General features: G+C 49.2%; 5 protein-coding genes across 5 annotated transcripts; 3 read left to right on the top strand and 2 right to left on the bottom strand.

Moving 5' to 3' along the window:
• Positions 1 to 1417: 1417 nt before the first annotated feature.
• On the top strand, positions 1418 to 3533 carry ATNIH1004_007937 (alkaline phosphatase; the record flags this gene model as incomplete). The annotated part of the gene is made up of 3 exons (XM_033572550.1): positions 1418 to 1530; positions 1600 to 1802; positions 1861 to 3533. The coding sequence occupies 3 exons, from the start codon at positions 1418 to 1420 to the stop codon at positions 3531 to 3533; spliced, it is 1989 nt and encodes a 662-aa protein (XP_033425865.1).
• Positions 3534 to 5494: 1961 nt separating this feature from the next.
• ATNIH1004_007936 (Pal1 family protein) lies at positions 5495 to 7280 on the top strand (the record flags this gene model as incomplete). The annotated part of the gene is made up of 4 exons (XM_033572549.1): positions 5495 to 5564; positions 5759 to 6000; positions 6071 to 6473; positions 6523 to 7280. The coding sequence occupies 4 exons, from the start codon at positions 5495 to 5497 to the stop codon at positions 7278 to 7280; spliced, it is 1473 nt and encodes a 490-aa protein (XP_033425864.1).
• A 1522-nt stretch (positions 7281 to 8802) lies between these two features.
• On the bottom strand, positions 8803 to 11727 carry MCM2 (MCM DNA helicase complex subunit MCM2; the record flags this gene model as incomplete). The annotated part of the gene is made up of 5 exons (XM_033572548.1): positions 8803 to 8896; positions 8956 to 9125; positions 9176 to 11475; positions 11532 to 11647; positions 11723 to 11727. The coding sequence occupies 5 exons, from the start codon at positions 11725 to 11727 to the stop codon at positions 8803 to 8805; spliced, it is 2685 nt and encodes an 894-aa protein (XP_033425863.1).
• A 756-nt stretch (positions 11728 to 12483) lies between these two features.
• Positions 12484 to 14227, top strand: ATNIH1004_007934 (putative metaphase-anaphase transition protein (Mlo2); the record flags this gene model as incomplete). Its single annotated transcript, XM_033572547.1, has 4 exons — positions 12484 to 12590; positions 12679 to 12733; positions 12798 to 14157; positions 14220 to 14227. The coding sequence occupies 4 exons, from the start codon at positions 12484 to 12486 to the stop codon at positions 14225 to 14227; spliced, it is 1530 nt and encodes a 509-aa protein (XP_033425862.1).
• Positions 14228 to 14696: 469 nt separating this feature from the next.
• On the bottom strand, positions 14697 to 16082 carry ATNIH1004_007933 (uncharacterized protein; the record flags this gene model as incomplete). The annotated part of the gene is made up of 4 exons (XM_033572546.1): positions 14697 to 14855; positions 15243 to 15512; positions 15562 to 15996; positions 16065 to 16082. The coding sequence occupies 4 exons, from the start codon at positions 16080 to 16082 to the stop codon at positions 14697 to 14699; spliced, it is 882 nt and encodes a 293-aa protein (XP_033425861.1).
• Between the last annotated feature and the right edge of the window lie 2073 nt (positions 16083 to 18155).

The following is an 18155-nucleotide window of genomic DNA, read 5'->3' as shown; positions in this document are numbered from 1 at the left end:
AAACCTCGTGTTTGTCTGTCTAGTTCGGCCTTTTTTTTGCACTCGCTACCAAGATACGCGGTGCTTTGCCGCGGCTAAGTTGTTGGGGTGTTCTCATGTCCAAAATGGTTTCGGCAAGGCTTTCAATGGCGGCAAATCAGTAACTTAGCCCTACCAATACTGCCTTGCTCGTTTCTGGACGTCTAGGTTTACCTCCTTGCCTTCCTTATTAGACATAGTGTACGTACCTAGTCGATGGTCATAGTGCTAATTTATCGCCGTTATGATGCAGTCATATTATATTTTTAATCATCTCCTACTAATGAACCTGCATAAACTATGGTACTAAATAAGGACAGAAGTACACGATGCCTCAGCCACGGGTACTGGAAGTCTCCAGAAACCTGAACCGGGATCCGACAATCTATAGAGGGAAAGGCCGATACATACATCTCTGGGTCGGATTCTCCATTCCACTTTCTTCTGAACCGTCAATGAGTGACCGGAGCTCGACCAATTGGGTCTGCTATAGTATACTTGTTTGTGAGTTCTGGCTTATTTGGGCAACGGACCGAGATGCACGAAAAACCGCATGAAAAAGCATTTAGACTGAAGGCGTAACGTGGTGCTCTGGTTAACTATTATAAATATCATGTATGACGATATTGTCCTTGAAAATACTTATTTTCTATATCTGAGCTGGCTATATTAATATATGCAGTAGATCATGTGATAGTTTTGTATATATGAACAACGACCTGGGGAAGCGATAAAATCCAGAATTTTGAAATGGCGCGTGGGTTTTTGCACGAACTGCCTTCGATCCTTGGTTGAGCTCACATTAGTCTTTTATACACTACACTATAGGAGATAGCTTCAGATACTTTATATGGTCAGGGTTGTAAGTAAATACGAAATGAATTCGAGGGGTTGATTGATCCCAAAACAGATAAATGAGCCCACCCGAGCCAATCCTGATTCAGACTAGATCTCCTTGAGCATGACCCACCCATCTTTGAACGCCCACAGACGTGCCATTGAGCGTGCTCGGGGCACCCCACGTGCCCTTGGCATAGCGGACTGTGCCAAGACGTGTAGGCTTGGCGAGGCAGTGCAGGGATCGAAGCTTCTTATCTTCCGCACGTGGAAGAAGAGGCGCACTCCGATTTGCCTGTGCATGGGCCCATTTGCTAACTGATGGTGGTTGCCAAGGAAGCGGGGCATGGAGAGGGTGCCATTCCACGGTCTATCTCGTGTAGGCGTAATTTCTTCAGGTAGCATGTAAGGGGATCGTCTCTGCAGTTGCTCATCTAAGCTCTTAGCTGTCATCGTAGGTCCAGCACCATAAAAGGGCCTTCCCTCGCCCTCTTGGGAATTGATCTTCCACTGCTGCAGTCTAACTTCCCATCGATCGTTTCTGTTCGATCTTCCAGTCACCATGAGGTCTCTCTCGGTCTCTGGGTTGGCGCTGTTTGCGTCGTGTGCTGTTGCACAAACGTACCAGCGCTTGGGTGGCTGCCCCTCTCTGGGCTGTGTCTTTCCTCCTGATCAGTATGTACCTACGTCATCGTTGATGCAAGCAAAGAAATATAAAGCTAATAATAATACCCAAACTGATAGGGCGGACTTCCTTCCGGGTCAGTACTTCGACATCCGTCTAGAGGTTCACTCTCCAGTCAACGGCTCCGAAGCTCGTCCGGGTGAACCCGATCCCAACTTTAAGTTCACCATTGCGAAGAAAGGAGAGGAGGCTGTCCCTGTGGAGGAGTACTTCGACATCGGTGCAGCACAGCTTGAGAGATGGAACTTTACCTGGTTCGAAGGTATTTTTTGGTTGACTGGGGGTTCTTGTGTCTGGAAAGCTGTGCTTACTCTCTTTAGACCTGTTTGCAGAAGATGCGGATAAGCCTTCTCTTGTGAACGTGACCTCAAAAGCCTATAGACGGGTTGCTCTCTATGAGCCAGGCGAGTACGAGGCAACCTTGACCTACTATGGCAATCAGACCACTGTTGCGAACTGGCTTGTCCGTGATATTCCCAAGAAACGGCGCGCAAAGAACGCCATCCTCTTCGTGGGAGACGGCATGACCACAAACATGATCACTGCAGCTCGTCTGATCGCCCATAAAAGTATCAATGGCAAGTACATGACCAAGATGCAGTTGGACAAGTTTCCTGTCTTGGGTCACCAAATGACTCACTCGTTGGATTCGTTCATCACTGATTCTGCCAATTCTGCAACTTCCCTATACACTGGCCACAAGACGACAGTCAACGCTTTGAATGTCTACGTGGACTCCTCTGAGGACCCGTTCGACGACCCAAAGTTTGAGATCATCACCGAGATATTCCGTCGCCGGTACCCTGACGCGGGCGTAGGCATCGTTTCCACAGCTTTCCTTGCCGACGCAACCCCCGCAGGTCTGGCAGCCCACACCAGAGATCGTGGAGAATACGACCATGTCATCGGTGCTTTCTACGAGGGCATCAGTGAATACAACTGGGAGGAGTGGGAAGGTCCTGACGTTCTCTTCGGCGCCGGTGCGGAGAACTTCCTCGAGAGCGAAGACGCTTCACGGGATTACTTCAAACTGTTTGCGGAGAAGGGATACAGCGTGAGCTGGAACAACACTGCTTTGCATGCAGCCCCGAACGACACTAGGGCGCTGGGAGTTTTCCAAAAATCCAACCTGGCCACATGGCTGGACCGGAATGTCTACCAAGCCAACCTTCTGAACCAGAGCAACTATCCCGATGGTTCTGGTCGCGACGCGGAAGATCTTCCTGGCCTCAAAGACATGACCCTGAAGGCGATTGACGTGCTGAATGCCCGGCATGGCGATGAGGGCTGGTTCCTCATGTCCGAGGCCGCCAGCATCGACAAGCAGATGCATACCTTGGACTACGACCGGGCTCTGGGAGAGCTGCTGGAGTTGGATGACACCGTGAAAGCCACCATTCAGAAGCTTGAGGCCCTCGGGGAACTAGAGGACACTCTGATTGTGGTGACTGCTGACCACGGACACGGATTTGACGTCACGGGTTCGGTTGATACCGAATACCTTAACGCACAGGACGATGATCGACAGAAGCGGAGGGCCATTGGGTACTACGAGAGCTCTGGGCTCTCGCAGTACACGGTGGGCGGGTCCAACGCTCTGCGGTACTCGGAGGGGGTTCATTTTCCGGCACGTTGGGATCCGCGGTACACCTTACATTCGGGAGTTGTGGCGTTCCCCGATCACCGGGAGAACTACGAGGTGCACAAGGAGGGTCCACGGAAACCGGCAGTTGAGCAGCCCGGAAGCAAGGGCAATGTGATTGCCAACTATAAGGATGCCGTGACCGGATACCTGATTAATGGAACTTTGCCCGTGGACGCGAGCCAAGGCGTGCACTCTTTGACCGACGTGCCCGTGTTCGCCCAGGGCCCCTGCCAAGAGTTATTTGGAGGGGTGTACAACTCCATCGACATCTTCTTCAATATGGCGGAGTGCCTTGGTCTGTCGGATAGCCGGCGGGGACACAAGGGCAAGAATGGTCGCCGGAACTAATTGCGTTGAATATTTTATTCCGGGGTGACTGGAGTGAGCAGAAAACTACTATTTCGTGTATATTAAATTGGATTGATGAGAGCGAATGTCACCTGCTTGTTGTTATACCTATTTTCTCCAGTTTCTAGGAATGCCTGATGTCACAGGCAGCAATACAGCTAGCTGTCACAAAGCGATTGTAGACTGGCATCCACATTCCTATCCTTGCCCACTCATGCATCGAGGTGTGTTCCAAGCAAGGACGGAGTTTGGCTCTTTAATGCCAAGGATCATGTAGAACATGACTGAGATACTGTAGAAGGACGGCGTCGACCACCACGGTCGAAATAGACGCGGTGGAAGACAGAAGACAGGATTGTTTGCTGATATCCGACTGCATTCCTGCTGGTGGAAGATGACTCGTGGAATGTGTAGCTGACGTAGACGGAGGTTCCTGTTGTTTTTTTTTTTTTTTTTTTGTTTTTTGCACCGCATTTTTCCTGAAAGGTTGGCAGTCTTAATACCAGAAGGCACAGTAAGGGGAAATACAATACAGGTTCTGTACAGCGTTGAAGAGGATGCTGTTATCTTCAGTTCTTAGGGATTAGGTATCTTCCCACGACGGAGTACAGAGTACAGAGAAGTATTCTGCTGATTGATTGATTGTCAGACTTCCAAGCGCCGATGGTGGTTCTGCACAACGTAGGGTGAGTTGGCTACCGTTCTGGGGTAAAAGCGTGTGGAGAACAATGCGTAAGTTCGGACGGAGTCGAGATTGATCCTCACAGGAGGAATCCCTGGTAATAGGCGAGAGAGGAGAATAAAGCTCGCCTAGGTTCACCAGCCCTGCATATGGTCGTTGACACTACGCCCTACCTGGGGTCTTGGGCGTATGATGCATGTCCTGCCTAGTGACGAGTGACTGTTCCATACTATTACCAGATAATCCAATCCATTCTACCTCCAGTCGAGCATTGATTTGTTCGGAGTCCGACTGTCCGTCTATTGCGTGTAGGCCGTCGATCGCTGGGAGTCTAAATTCTCCCATTGGGGAAGTCCTCCGTATGGTACCTTACGGTACGGGCGATACCATGTTGGGTTTGGTCGGTACGGTAATTTGACCTCGGTACGGAGTTATCATACCCAAAGGTACCAGCCAAGTACCATCGATGGTCTTGGAAATCCCCCTTTCTTTCTCTTTTGTTTGTTTGTCTGAATTGGATGATGATTGTCGACTCCAAAGGAACGGTATCTATTGTTGGGGTTTATAATCAATTTAGTATCATCCATCTTCTTGAATTTTCTTGACAGGCTCGAGCGTCTTCCGCGCCTTTATACTCCGACACGGTTCGTCCTGCAAGTCTCCTGATTATCAACTCGCATCAACCACATACGTTTAAACACTGGTTGAATTATTTGCTATCCTCCTGCTCATCTCCACTCCTGGTTGTCCCGTCAATCAGACGAACGGCTTGTAGAGAATCATCCGCCCCGATCCCACCCACACCCACGGTTTCCTTCCCCCCTTTTACTACCGACGATCCTTTCTCTCTCTCTTTCGACCTTCAAGGGGCCGCTTTTCTTCCGCTTCCTACTCTTCCCCTGTCGTTCATTCACCCTCTTCATCTTCTCTTCCCCTTTGTTTCCTTCTCTCTTGGATGTCTTTTTCTCCGCACTTCCTTGGGGGGTTTTGATTTTGAAGGAGACATCAGAACAAGAAATTCACACAAGGGCCACCTGCATACTCCATCTCTAAGCTCCTGCAATTCCACCCCTCCAATCGCCACTCCCCTGACCGACCAACCTCCGCCACATCGTTGTTTCAGCGCCGCCTAGGTTTCGCTGCTAGGGAGTTTCGCGCCTGCTCCCGGTCCTCGTGCTCCTAATCTCTTCTATCCGTCCCGGTTTGACGCTCTACTTCCATCTCCCAATCATCGCCTTCAACTCGTCTTCCTCCGAAACGCATTGCGTGGACCGGCAAGATGAATGCTTCCCAACGCCCTCCAACACTGTCATATCCTTACCCACCCGGCATGACGCTGGGCCCGCCAGGTGCGTCACCTTCGTCTCGTCATGTAGGACCTGATCGCTCAGGATATTCCCTCCTCTTACGAACGTTTCACGTTCTGCGGGGCTTCCCCTTGTCTGAACTACGGTGTTCCTATCATCGTGTATTTGAGGCCGTGCATCGCCTGATTCCCATATGCGATTTTCTTGATTCACTGACATCGGTTTATCGAGCTTAGTGTCTCCGGTTCGTCAAGCTTCACCGCAATTGCCCGTCAATTTGGCCTCAAACAACCCATTTAGAAACCGTGCGCTGTCTCCATCCAGCTCGGCCACGTCGGGCAGTCGACCAGAGCGGCCAACGTCGACAAACCCCTTCTTAGACGACATCGATGCACTGTCACCTCAATCTGCGCCCGTGGGAACTATGACGTTCCCGACCGAGAAGCAAGACCTCACAGACAGCACCCGCGACCTCTTCGTATGTCCTCCTTGTGTCTTCCGCTCAGACAACTGATCATTACTGACCTTGGTTCTTGTATTTTCACCAGGATAACCTCTCCCTTAATTCTGCTCCCCAGCCTACCGGTTTCCGACCGGCCCCAGCCCCGCTCCGTTCGAACGGCCCGCCTCCAAACGGTGCTTCAAGTAGCCGCGCACCACCGACTTCGAGAGAACGCCGCGAAAAAAACCCGCTAGATATATTTGCCGACCCGCCCAGTTCTTCGAAACCCTCTAGTTCGAAACCACGCGATCGGGAAAGACGGCCCCGTCGAAATTCGGAGTCCTCGGTCATGGACCGCACGCCGAAGCTCCTGGATGCCGATGATGAGAAACGACGACGGGAGAGACGGCGGCGGGAGCGGAAAGATGGAAAGCCCCGTTCAAAGAAAGGCAACTACCAGCTAGATATTATTGATAAATTGGATGTGACCAGCATTTATGGCACGGGAAGTGAGTTTTTCATGATGACTCTTCTGTGCCGCTCACTAACCCGTCTTAGTGTTCCATCACGATGGCCCATTCGATGCCTGCAATCCCAGCCGCAATCGCAAGGGTCTTCGCACAGCCCCCATGCAAGCGTTTCCAGAAGACTCGACTAACATGGCTTTGGGGGGTGCAGGGCCTCTCAATCAAAATATTGATTTGAACCTGTTCCATGGTAGAACCGAGGAGGGGTACAACGATTTCAGCTATACCATAGAGAGCCGCAAAACCGAGGGTGTAAGTTTCGACCCGAAATCGCGCATCGAGCCAGTTCATGGCGCCCAGAGCTTGGGGTTGGGAACCAGTACGTTTTTGGATGGCGCTCCCGCCAGTCGGTCAGCAATGCAACGCCGACAGAGTGAAAACGAACAGCAGAATAGTCAGAACGGCGGCCTCCAGCGGAAAAAGAGTTTGGCCCAGAGAATTCGGGGAATGAATCGAGCCCCAAGTGGCCGCGTGGCATCCCCAGAAGCTTCGTATACTGCTTCATCCGGCAACTCTGGACCGATCAAAAGCAACGAAAAGAATCCATTTTCCCAAGACTACGACGATGCGTGGGAGAAGAAGGGTGCTCGTATCGCCGAGGAATCGCGCGATATTGGACGGGCTCGTTCATCCAGCAGTCCGAAAACGAGTACCACTCTGGAACGGTGGCATACCACCGAGAGGACCAACAGTGGTCTTGAGGAGCGTCAGAATAACGGCGGTGGCTTCATCAACCGCATGAAGAGCTTAAGAAAGACGCGCCCAGAGAGACGGGTCAGCAACGACTGAATATCTTGACTCTTCGTTTACAGCCTTCGTTGTATTCTACACTCCACTACTCATACCTTATGATCGGATTGTTAGGCGGGAGAACGATTGAGAACACAACCCTTGTTTTCACGCTCCAAGGAAGTGATGTTTGAACCGAGAATCGGCGAGGATACAGTGATACTCCTCATAGGCCGACGCGCGAAGTATCATCCCGTCTGCAGTGGTATATTGAGATCCTGCGTGGCTACGCAGGCCTCTGTTTATCGGCGATGGTGATGAGCAGCTCTTTTGAGGGGAGGTTAAGGGATTGCCAATAAACGTGACTGCTGTCTGGTAGATTGTTCTTTTCTTCCCTCCATCTTCTTTCCTTTTTTTTTTTTTTATAAAAAAAAAAAAAAAAAAAAGTGTTTCCTATCCTTTTCCCCTACATGCGGGCAGTGCGGGATGCAAAAAGGCGGGCGTTACATGATGGGCTATACATTGTTCGGCTGGGAACGGATTTGAAGGGCCAGACTTTTACTGTTTCTAGTCTATTGAATTGTCCTTGGTGATATTTATTAGCATGGATGTTTTCTGTAGGAACCATGAGCCTCTCAACCCCGCAGATTATTTTATGCAGTAATTTTTGGTTTTCACAGTTAAATATTATAGTGGATCATCCTGATATTACCTACTGATTAAGTGTCAGGATACCCATGCCAGATAATGTACCATGCAGCCAGTAGTAGACAGGTAGTACTAAAGTAACGACCCATTGTTTGGCGTATATATGAAACATGCGAGAGATGAACCTTTAATTAATTCAATGTGATAATAATCATACTGAGATGGAGATATACAGGGTACATATATTATATTATATTGTCTCAACTCCACGGGCTTAAATTATAATCCGGTGGTTGTTCTTCTATCGTATCTCTCTACTCGTGGCACCCATGCAGCATAGCGTAGAACCATAAGCGGGCGTCTACGGAGTAGTTTTGCTGACACCAATTGGAGGAACAGTTATCTTTGTATACTGTTTCGACGTGTGCAACGGCATTAAGCTGACTGGCTAATGTTAGAACAAACGTACCTATCTGCTTAGGTAGGTTTCTATGATTTCTTGAGATGGAAGGATTGGATGTGTTGGTTTCTATTTGTTCTATTCTATTCTATTTATTCTATTTTTTTTTTTTTTTTTGTGTTAATTCTCTTTCTGTTTATTATTTGTTCTGGGTTTGCGGGTTTCGAGGTCTATCCACCTTTCTGATTCCTCTTCTACCATCTGTATAATAAGTAGCCCAAAATATGAGCAGGTACAAAGAAAGTCCTAGGTCAAGTGGATAGACATATCATATGTATTATGAAAAATGAATAAGATACACCGAGCCTATGCCAGACAACCTACCCAACCGTAAACCCCAGATATAGAAAAAGCCCCGACAAACATGAATAGCGAACAGCCCGACCAACATAGGCAGGTATTATTTAACATATTTTGCATTAATTCGATAAAACAAACAGGTCATAACAATCGAAAACAAGAATATGTTCCTGTCTACCGTGCCCTTGTAGCCCGGTGGTTGAAGGGGTCAGGGGCGGCGATACCGGCTTTACGCCTCGATTGGGGCTTGGGGCGGGAGAGTGTGTACCTGTTGGTTGGTTATTAGTATGTCTGGGCTGTAGACGTGGAGGGGAAAGAGTCACGTACTTGGCAAAGGCGCGGGAGAGAGCCTTCTTGCAGCTGACTTTTTGACTGCCAATGAAGGAGTCCACTGTGACAGCGATGGCGCGGTCGATGTCCTGTGAGGAACAGTATTCTGATAGACGCATCTTGCAGAAGGCTTCGGCGATACGCATGATGGCTTCCAGGTGACGGACCTGTGGATTGTTAGTTTAGTGAGGTACATAGGAGAAGCCGATTAACTTACAGTGATGGGGTAGGCCCCCGTCACCAGGGACTCGCGTCTCATATCAGCAAACAGCCGTGCAACCTTGTCCTGGTCAATTTGGTAGAGCTTTGGATGGCAGTGTTCTCGAGCGTAGAGAATGTATTTTCTGAGAAGCTCCTGCGGAATCTCGCCTTCTTTCTCCTCTGCCTCCTTCTGCTTGGCACGCTCCCGTATGTCGAGCTCCTCCTGCGTCGGTGGGAGGCGGTTGCCCTTGTCATCGATACGGTAGCCTTCCTCGTCGATGAGGTTACCATCCGCATCGATGAGATTACCATCTTGGTCTCTCTGAGGGCGCGCAGGGTTAGCACGGTGGTGAGACTCGACGACGAAGCTAGCCAGACGCTCATCTTCGGTTGGATCGACCAAGTCACGAACGACGCAGAGGATATCAAAACGGGATAGGATGGGCTCGGTGAGTTCAACGTTGGCCGAGAACGGAGCCGTACTGTTGTACCGGCCACCGATCGGATTCGCGGCTGCAACAACGGCACAGCGTGCTTGCAGAGTAGTAACAATACCGGCCTTGGAGATGGAAATGGTCTGTTGTTCCATAGCTTCGTGGATGGACGTACGATCCTGATCATTCATCTTGTCGAATTCGTCAATGAGGCAGGTGCCACGGTCCGCCAGCACAAGGGCACCTCCTTCGAGGGTCCACTCGCTAGTCAAGGGGTCACGACGCACACTGGCGGTAAGACCAACAGCACTGGCACCCTGACCGGTTGCGAAGACAGCTCGGTGGGCGGTTTTCTCAACGTACTTTAGCACCTGTGACTTGGCGGTACCGGGATCACCCAGCAAGAGAACATTGATATCGCCACGGATGGACATTTTTCCTTGTGCTTCTTTGCTAACACCACCAAAGAGAGATAAAGCAACTGCAGTCTTGACATCCAGATGTCCATAGATACTGGGAGCTACAGATCGGACGATTTTATCGACTATATCTGGATCCCTGGACAAAGCGCGGATCTCACGTTCGTCTTCCTCGTTCAAGTGGAAACCAGCCAGCTGGTCGTGGGACTTAACGACATGGTTTGCCTCAATGATGGTTGCAAAGACAGGGAATCCGTTCTTGTTGTTGAGCTGGGCATCGTAGCTGTTGCGGTAAATGCCGGTCACTTCGATTTCGTCTCCCGGTTTGGCAGAGTCAATCAGATCCGCCAGAAGCACAACTTCTCGCTGGCGTGGCAAGCGGCCCGCAGGGACGGAACCTGGAGATTCTTGCAGCGTCAATTTCTGGTAGTTGCGGTAGACGGTCTTCTCCGAGTTCACGTTGAATGGTCCCTTGGACTGGCAGTTCTGGCAGTATGAAATCCTCACCTCCTGGCTCGCTTCCTGCTGGAATGGACCCAGGGTGATGTTACATTTGGTGCAAGTGAACATGACATACTTCAACTGCGGGAATACGCCAGTGCGACGTGTCACAACTCCGCTGACCCGAATAAGGCAGTTGAGATGTGATTGACGCAATTGCCGCAGCGTGTAAGTAATGGGAAGATCTGTAATGCGGACATGGATCTCGTTATGGATGTCATGGTACTGCGGGTAGTGGAACAAAGTAACATCAAGAGCCACTTGGTCGAAAACTTTGAGAACCTCAGTAGGCTCATTCGCAAGGAAATATGAAAGCGCTGCTTTGGTATTGCTCAGATGAGCATAAGATACTTCAAGAGATGCAGAGTTAACCTCGCCAAGAGTTTTGATCTTGTTTCCGTACACCGAGCCACCAGCAGGGTCAGTAAACTCTGTCAGGAAAGCCTTGAACTCTCGGTATATTGAGCGAAGAACCTGGGGCTGCACAATCCAGTCCGTGACGTTAGAGGCCTTGACATCTACCATCTCTTCCAGGGAGAGCTCATCCATAGCGTCGTCGCCCATCTCAACATCGTCCCTATCTTCATCATACTGGTGCCTCCGCCGACGAGGCTGGCGGGTTAAATCTATGTCACCGTCATCATCGTCCTGTAAGAATGCTGCAGGCATACGGCGGCGACGATCGAGTTCGCGATCTCTGCGATTCAGGCGAGCATCCAGCTGGCGACGTGTAGCTATGTCAAGCTCTTCATGTTCAACCTCATCATCGTCGATGTACTCTCCTCGATAGCGATCATTTGCAGCGTTCCGATAATCCCTTTCAAAGTTGTCACCAAACAGATCGATTCCGTCCTCATCCTCGGCCATCTCCTCAATATCATCAATGTCCGCCAAAAGCTCGGCTTCTTCATCTCTTTCATCATCATCATCAAAGGGGAGCATAGGAGGGGAGGAAGGGGGGGCTGCATATTGTCAGAACAAACATTAAGCAAACTTGTCTGGCGAGCAAACAACTTACGACTGGAGGGGGGAGCGACCGAAGAGGTTTCATCGTCAGGCTCTCTCGATCTTTTACGTCGACTCAAGTTTCCAAGTCCGCGGTTTGCGGCGGAATTGCTGGGACGGAGTGGTGAGCTGAAAACAGAATTAGCATTGAAGAAAATATCGCAAACAAATGAGGATTCGAGTCATTGATCCAGAGACACATACCTCATAGTGTGTAGGGCTCAATCCGACGACTTGGGAGTAAAAGTAGACAGACCAAACCGATCCCACGGGAGTTGCAATGTGGGCGTCTTTTTTGCCTGCAGGGAAGAGAAGAGTGGGAGAGCCATTCAAGCCTTGGCGCTGCGTAGGCGCGTAGAGGACGCGTTGGGGCGCGTCAGACGCGTGGGTTGATTCAATAAGTCCCGATCGGGAAAGGCTATGTCATTCGACTTGGCCATGCTTTCGTCGCTTGATACTCCTTCCTATAGTTTGGGGTTTGAATTGAGAGCCTCAATCGCAAGAAATACTGGGGGAAATGATTCGAGTTTTATCATGCTTCCAAGCCGTAATGCTGTCCTCACGCTTGTAGTTGAATGCCCAGTCATGCAGATTAAAGCCGCAGTCAGTCATCCGCTTGTACTCTGTACGAAGTACCCCATACTACAACGATATCAATTTGGAAAAAAAAAAAGAAATAAAAAATAACTGATAGACATAGCTAGGCCTGCACAATCGTATATGTGCCTTATCTATGGCAAATCCGCGAAATAGCGTGCATAATCACAACCAATAGGCCATCACGCAGTGCAAACAAGACAAACATGTAAGTGTTTCAGGGCGCGTTACCTCAATGCTGCAGGAGAACTGAGCGCAATGCGAGCCTCATGTCACTGGAAGATTTAATCATTGACTAGACATCTTTTCAGTTTCTTCTTCGCTTATGAACTGGTTCATCCTCTAATTTCTGAACTATTCCTGCAACGATGGTGAACAAGCCCGGGTCCGTCAACGCCGAACAGTTGAGGTCCGAGCAAGATGCCGGCAACCGGCGCGAGAGCTTCAGTTCGCAAAACTCCCAGACCGCAAAAGAGTAAGCATTTGAAGATATCACTTTCCATGGGATATTTAGTGGTTTTACTGTCGTCGTGATTTTGGGTGCCTGATACGTATGTTCACAGGTTCATCGAGACCCAGATGCAGCTTGAAGCCGATGCGAGAGAAGTCCTCCCTTATGTGAGTTTTGCCTTCTATATGAATAATGTAAATGAGCAGCGCGAGAAAGACTAACATCACCAAGTCATTTGATTCATGTACACAAGATTTAGGACCTCTGCGACAAAGCCTCTTCGCCTGCTTAACTTGCAACCCTCCACCTGCCAGCCCGGATGCGCCGTACTCGGCTGCAGGAGTATGCTATTCTTGCTCCATCTCGTGCCATGGCGAACACACTCTCGTCGAACTCTTCACCAAAAGAGACTTTGTGTGCGACTGTGGGACGACACGGATGCCCTCATCTTCGCCGTGCACCTTGCGAGACGATCCCAAGACAGGCAAGAAGGGAGTGCATTCTCAGGAACCACACTCCGGCAACAAGTACAACCATAATTTCCAGAATAAGTTCTGCGGCTGTGGTGAGGACTATGATCCCAACAAAGAAAAAGGCACTATGTTCCAATGTCTCGGTCTAGGGACCGTCGAAACCGGCGGCTGTGGCGAGGACTGGTGGCATCCCGAGTGTCTCATCGGCTTGCCGCGCAATTGGTACGAAGATGTGAAGAAGGACATGACTGAGAATGAGAAGGCTGAGGCTGAGGATGAAGAGCTTCCGCTGCCACCTGGGTTCCCCATGGAAGATGATTTTGAGACGTTTATCTGTTACAAGTGCATTGAATCAACCCCTTGGATGAAGCGGTATGCTGGAACAGCAGGGTTCCTTCCTCCAGTGTACAAGGAAGATGGATTGTCCAAACCCACAGAGGACGTTGAGACAGCGCCAGAGACTTGGACCGCAAATCAAGAGGAACAGGCCACCAATCAGAAGAAGCGCAAAGTGGAAAACGACGAACAGGAAAGCGAACAGGCATCGAAGCGCATAAAGGAGGACAATGAAAATGCTATTCCAGAGACAAAGGCAGAACCAAACGAAGAGCCTACGCAGCCTGAACTTCCCAAGAAAAAGCACGAATCTCTCCCCAGCTCTGCCCCTCTCGGCATATTCTCTATCTTTCTCAAAGAGGACTTCCGCGACCAATTCTGCCGCTGTCCTGAATGTTACCCTAACCTTGCCCATCATCCACAACTCCGGGAGGAGGAAGAGACCTACGAGCCCCCTGTCTCCGAAGTTGGTGACGAGGCCAATGGTGGAGGTAGTACGGGGACCGGAAGTCTCCTAGATCGCGGCGAAGCGGCTTTGAGCAACATCGATCGCGTCAGGGCGATTGAGGGGGCGATGGTTTACAATCATCTGCGAGACAAGGTCAAGGAGTTCTTGAAACCCTTCGCCGAGTCAGGCACGGCTGTCAGCGCAGAGGATATCAAGTCGTACTTTGAAAAACTTCGTGGTGACGAGCAACCTATGAAAGATGCCGCTGGTCAGGCTTCTATGTCTAACAATGATGACGATAATGACGGAGGCAATGGTAGGCGGGAACAAAGTGGTACGTTTTTGAGTCCTCCAATCCTAGGAAGACTGGTTTATTTAACGCTGACTCTGAAACAGGCTATTAGCATCGCTTATGTTAGGTTCTCTCTTTTTCTTCTTATTTTTTTAATTCTTTTTTCACCTGCAACCCTCAAACCTGATTGATATGGATATCAGTAAACGGACGCATAGGGAAGGATTTGTTTGCCGGGCGCAAATGACGGGATGGGAATCAGGAACAGGCTCGAAAATATGATCTGACTTAAAATTATGCATTCATGTTTGAATCTCTTAGTCAATTTTCTGACAGCAATCATCTGGAAACCACCTATATTAACTTCAATAGTAGACGTACTTTCAGGATACAGATAGATTCTCCAGGACAACCATAGCTAGTTCTTTAGTAGAACATTGTGTCCTGCTACCACTTGAAGACAACGCGTACTTGCACAATTGCCTCCTACCTGAGCGCATTCTTACTCCAAGAGATTCTTTTACCGAAATTATTACCACCGTGTCCATGCAGATAGATGGATTTACGAAATACTACGCCCATCAGGCAGCATAGACTGCCTGACGGATCTTGACCGGCCAATTCCACTGCGCAATGGTGAAATGGCTGCGATGTTCCCACTCCGTCTCCGGCTTCTCCAATTCAATATCAAAGTCGCGAAGCACAGTCGCCGTAATCTTACCGATCTCTGCATAGGCAAACTGTTTCCCCGGGCAACAATTGTATCCCATCCCAAAGATGATCAAGTGCTCACATAGCTTACGGCCTCGGGTCGCATTCATCGATCAGTGTTGAATACCTCCGCATCGTCCCCAAAGTGCCTGCTACCGCGCTGGATGGCAAATGGGTTGACGGAGAGAATGGTCTGCAGTGAATTAGTCCTTTTTTCTACAATGTGCGTGGTAGACGTAACCCGGGTTCAAAGTTCAAAAAGGTGATCCCCAAGCTTGATTCCCTCCTTTGGAGCTATGCGAGGAAGACCAAATGGCACGGGAGCAAATATCGGAGGGATTCTTTGTTCTGGAGCCAATCATTTGGTATTCCAGTTCTCTAGGTCTTGTTCCATGCGGCAGAACTGGAAGAGCAACGTACTCAGGCTTGGAGATATGGAAGTTTTTAGCCTCTTCGTACTGAACGACCGGCGATAGCTGACCCGCAACGTGGGCTTTCTTCAATTCCTGCTTTAACTTGGCCATGCAATCGGGATTCTTCAGTATGAAGTAGAACATACTGGCCAGCGCTCCGGTCATGGTCTCCGAGCCCGCAATGGTGGTCATACCTGCCACGGCCAGTATCTCGGGCTCTTCCATACGATCGGGGCCATTTTCGATAGTTACAGATCCACTGGGGGGCCATGTCTTTTTTCAGGTCCGGATTGTCCTACCGTTTCTCCACTACGGCACTGACCGTTTCGAAGAGGTTGACATCCGGATTGAGGCCCAAGTATCCTGCAAACGGGCTGTGCAGGATAAACGGGTGCAGCCAGTACATGTAGCCCATAACTGCTTGGTCATGAGAAACCGCATGCTGCGAATGGAGCTGTCGATGTCGTCGCCTTTGCGCAAATCCCAACCGTGTCGAGAAGGTCAATTCGCCAACAGAGGCGACGTAATTCAGCCACTTGTCGAAGTGGAAGGCCTCTCCGATCCGCGCGAGGTTCTGCAGCTGCTCCCAGAGCTCCTGGATGCGTTTATCGACCCGTTCTTCTGATCGAATCAGGTATGAGGGGGCGTAGCTGTTGGCTGTGATGGATGATCCTGCCCGATGTCGCTTCGGGTCGCATTCAGACATGGAAGTTTGGTGATATTTGTCTGGCACAGGCAGCGCTTGAAACCCTTCCGCCTACATCGGGAGGTATTAGTTAATATCTAATTTCATCTATTCTTTCCCTCATGAGGCTTTTCGCTCACCTCCCGATAAGGAGACATCAGGACCGCGGCGATACTATCCGAGTGACCACATGCCAAGGTTTTAATTCATATTACCTGGATGAGAACGATCGGCCCTAGATAACGCATTTTAACCCCCACTCACCGAGGACAATCTCCAGAGACTGAGTTAAGTATTTTCCAATCCGCTTCATCTCAGGCAGGTCAGAATCAAGTGCATGATCCTGAGTCCACAGTGCGTGATTATAAGCTCCTATGACCGGCTTTCGTAGAGCGTCTCTATCGCAGATTTCTAGTCGAAGGGTATAGGCATCTGGATCCAACTGTGGGGAAAATGCTGCAAAATATGTTGATTGGAGGGTCCTTCAGCATTTGGTATTTCAGCTTACGATAGATAATATGTACTTGGGAGATAAGTGGCTGGATACTTCTGGGATGGTTCCCCGAGGACTCGGAACAGTCCGCGCCTGGTACGACCCTAAATAACGGCATCTGAAAATATGGATTCCCTGGCAACAAACGAGCAGCAGAGGCAGAAGAGCAAGCAGACGCAAAAGCATGGACAGCAAGAGGAACCGAAACAGGGGCATAAATAGACAGAAAAGAAGAGAAGAATCTCTTACTTCCAGCTTGGTATTAGCGCGTCTTACTCTCACAATCAACAGGATCGTGATTCGTATCCTGCAGATTTTGATGAGGATCTCTCTGGTTTTGAAGAGAAGCCTGAGAAGAGTGAGAGGAGACCTGCTTATGATAGTCAAACCCAGAACCAGGAGGACTCGTATGAATGGGACGATGACGCATCAGACGATTACATGTCGCTAGATTATCGATGGGTCCGACGCTGGCTTCTATTATGAACTGGAAGACCTGCACGAAGAGCGGAAGCGGCAAAAGGAACAGGAGCATAATGAGATAGAAAAATAAAGAGAATTTGGGAAAGGCAAGGAAAAGAGGTTCAGCATATGTATGAATCTCTTAAGACGAAGGAAGGAAACCACCTGTTCATACTTCTATTGCGCACACTTTCCATCTATACTCTAAAACCACGTCGAATACTGCTATTCAGGCATTTATCCAACGCAATATGTTGAGTTCTATTACTTGACTGAAGATGGTAATCCATCTGGCATTTCATCTAACGGCCAGCCACTACCAGAACAAGAGAACAGATGTATAGCCATGTGTTTTTTAATGCAAACACTGGAACCCAATCGACCCTCCCAAATATGCAATTCTGAGAGATTCCCTGTAATAAGGTGACAACGGGAAATTCAAAGTTATGTTTCTATTCCTAAGCAATGATCACTTGAGGATGAGAGTTAGTCGAACTTGGTCTTTGCGCGAGCGTCCGCCCTCTGATGTTTCGAAGTTCTTCGAATTCGTGGGCATCCGTTATGATAGGGGAAAAGCGAATGCAGACCGTGAGCGACAAAAAGCATAGAAGAGGAACCGCCCTCCATCCCCTGGCGAGACTTGGTTTGAAATGAATCATACGATTGGATCGTGGAATCTGTCGCGATGATGATTAAAGGACAATATATCTTACCTCACCCTCCCAGCCATCCCCAACCTAAAGGCAGGTTCTCCCTTAGCAAAGTCTGATCTATTTTCCTGATCTGATGTCTGATATGTTTCTTATCTAGGTGTTGGAATTTGAAATTCAGGGCAGAGCATTTGCGTACGAATGGCTTCATGTAGATATCAAGTACATGATCAGAGCATTATCGGACATATAATTGTTCAGTTCAAAGTCATTTCAGTGAGAGTAATTCTTGAACCATCATTTGCAATGACTAGTCTTGTTTTTAGTAGCGCACGCGTGCTATCATCAGAACTCTCCCTTAAAGTTACGGTGTCGCACAATCAACTCTTCATTCTCCAGTGAAGCTTGCTTTAGGCCTCCAGAAAGGTGCATAAAGGGTGACAGCATCTTCCTGATACTCAATGAGAATTGTTGTATGTATTAGTCAGCTCACCACCACCTAAGTTGGTCATGTAGATGAACGATGCTGAGATAAAGAATGTGTCGCCTGAGGCAAATATTCTATCAATGTGAGCCGCGTTCTCAAGTAGATAGGTATCGGCCCAACAATCGGCCAATCGGCCGTT

The sequence above is a fragment of the Aspergillus tanneri genome (assembly GCF_003426965.1).
Source record: "Aspergillus tanneri strain NIH1004 chromosome Unknown AapTan_7_pilon_pilon_pilon, whole genome shotgun sequence".
NCBI lineage: Eukaryota > Fungi > Ascomycota > Eurotiomycetes > Eurotiales > Aspergillaceae > Aspergillus > Aspergillus tanneri.
The sequence above is the reverse complement of the archived record's forward strand: the minus strand, read 5'-3'. Positions and strand labels throughout refer to the sequence as shown.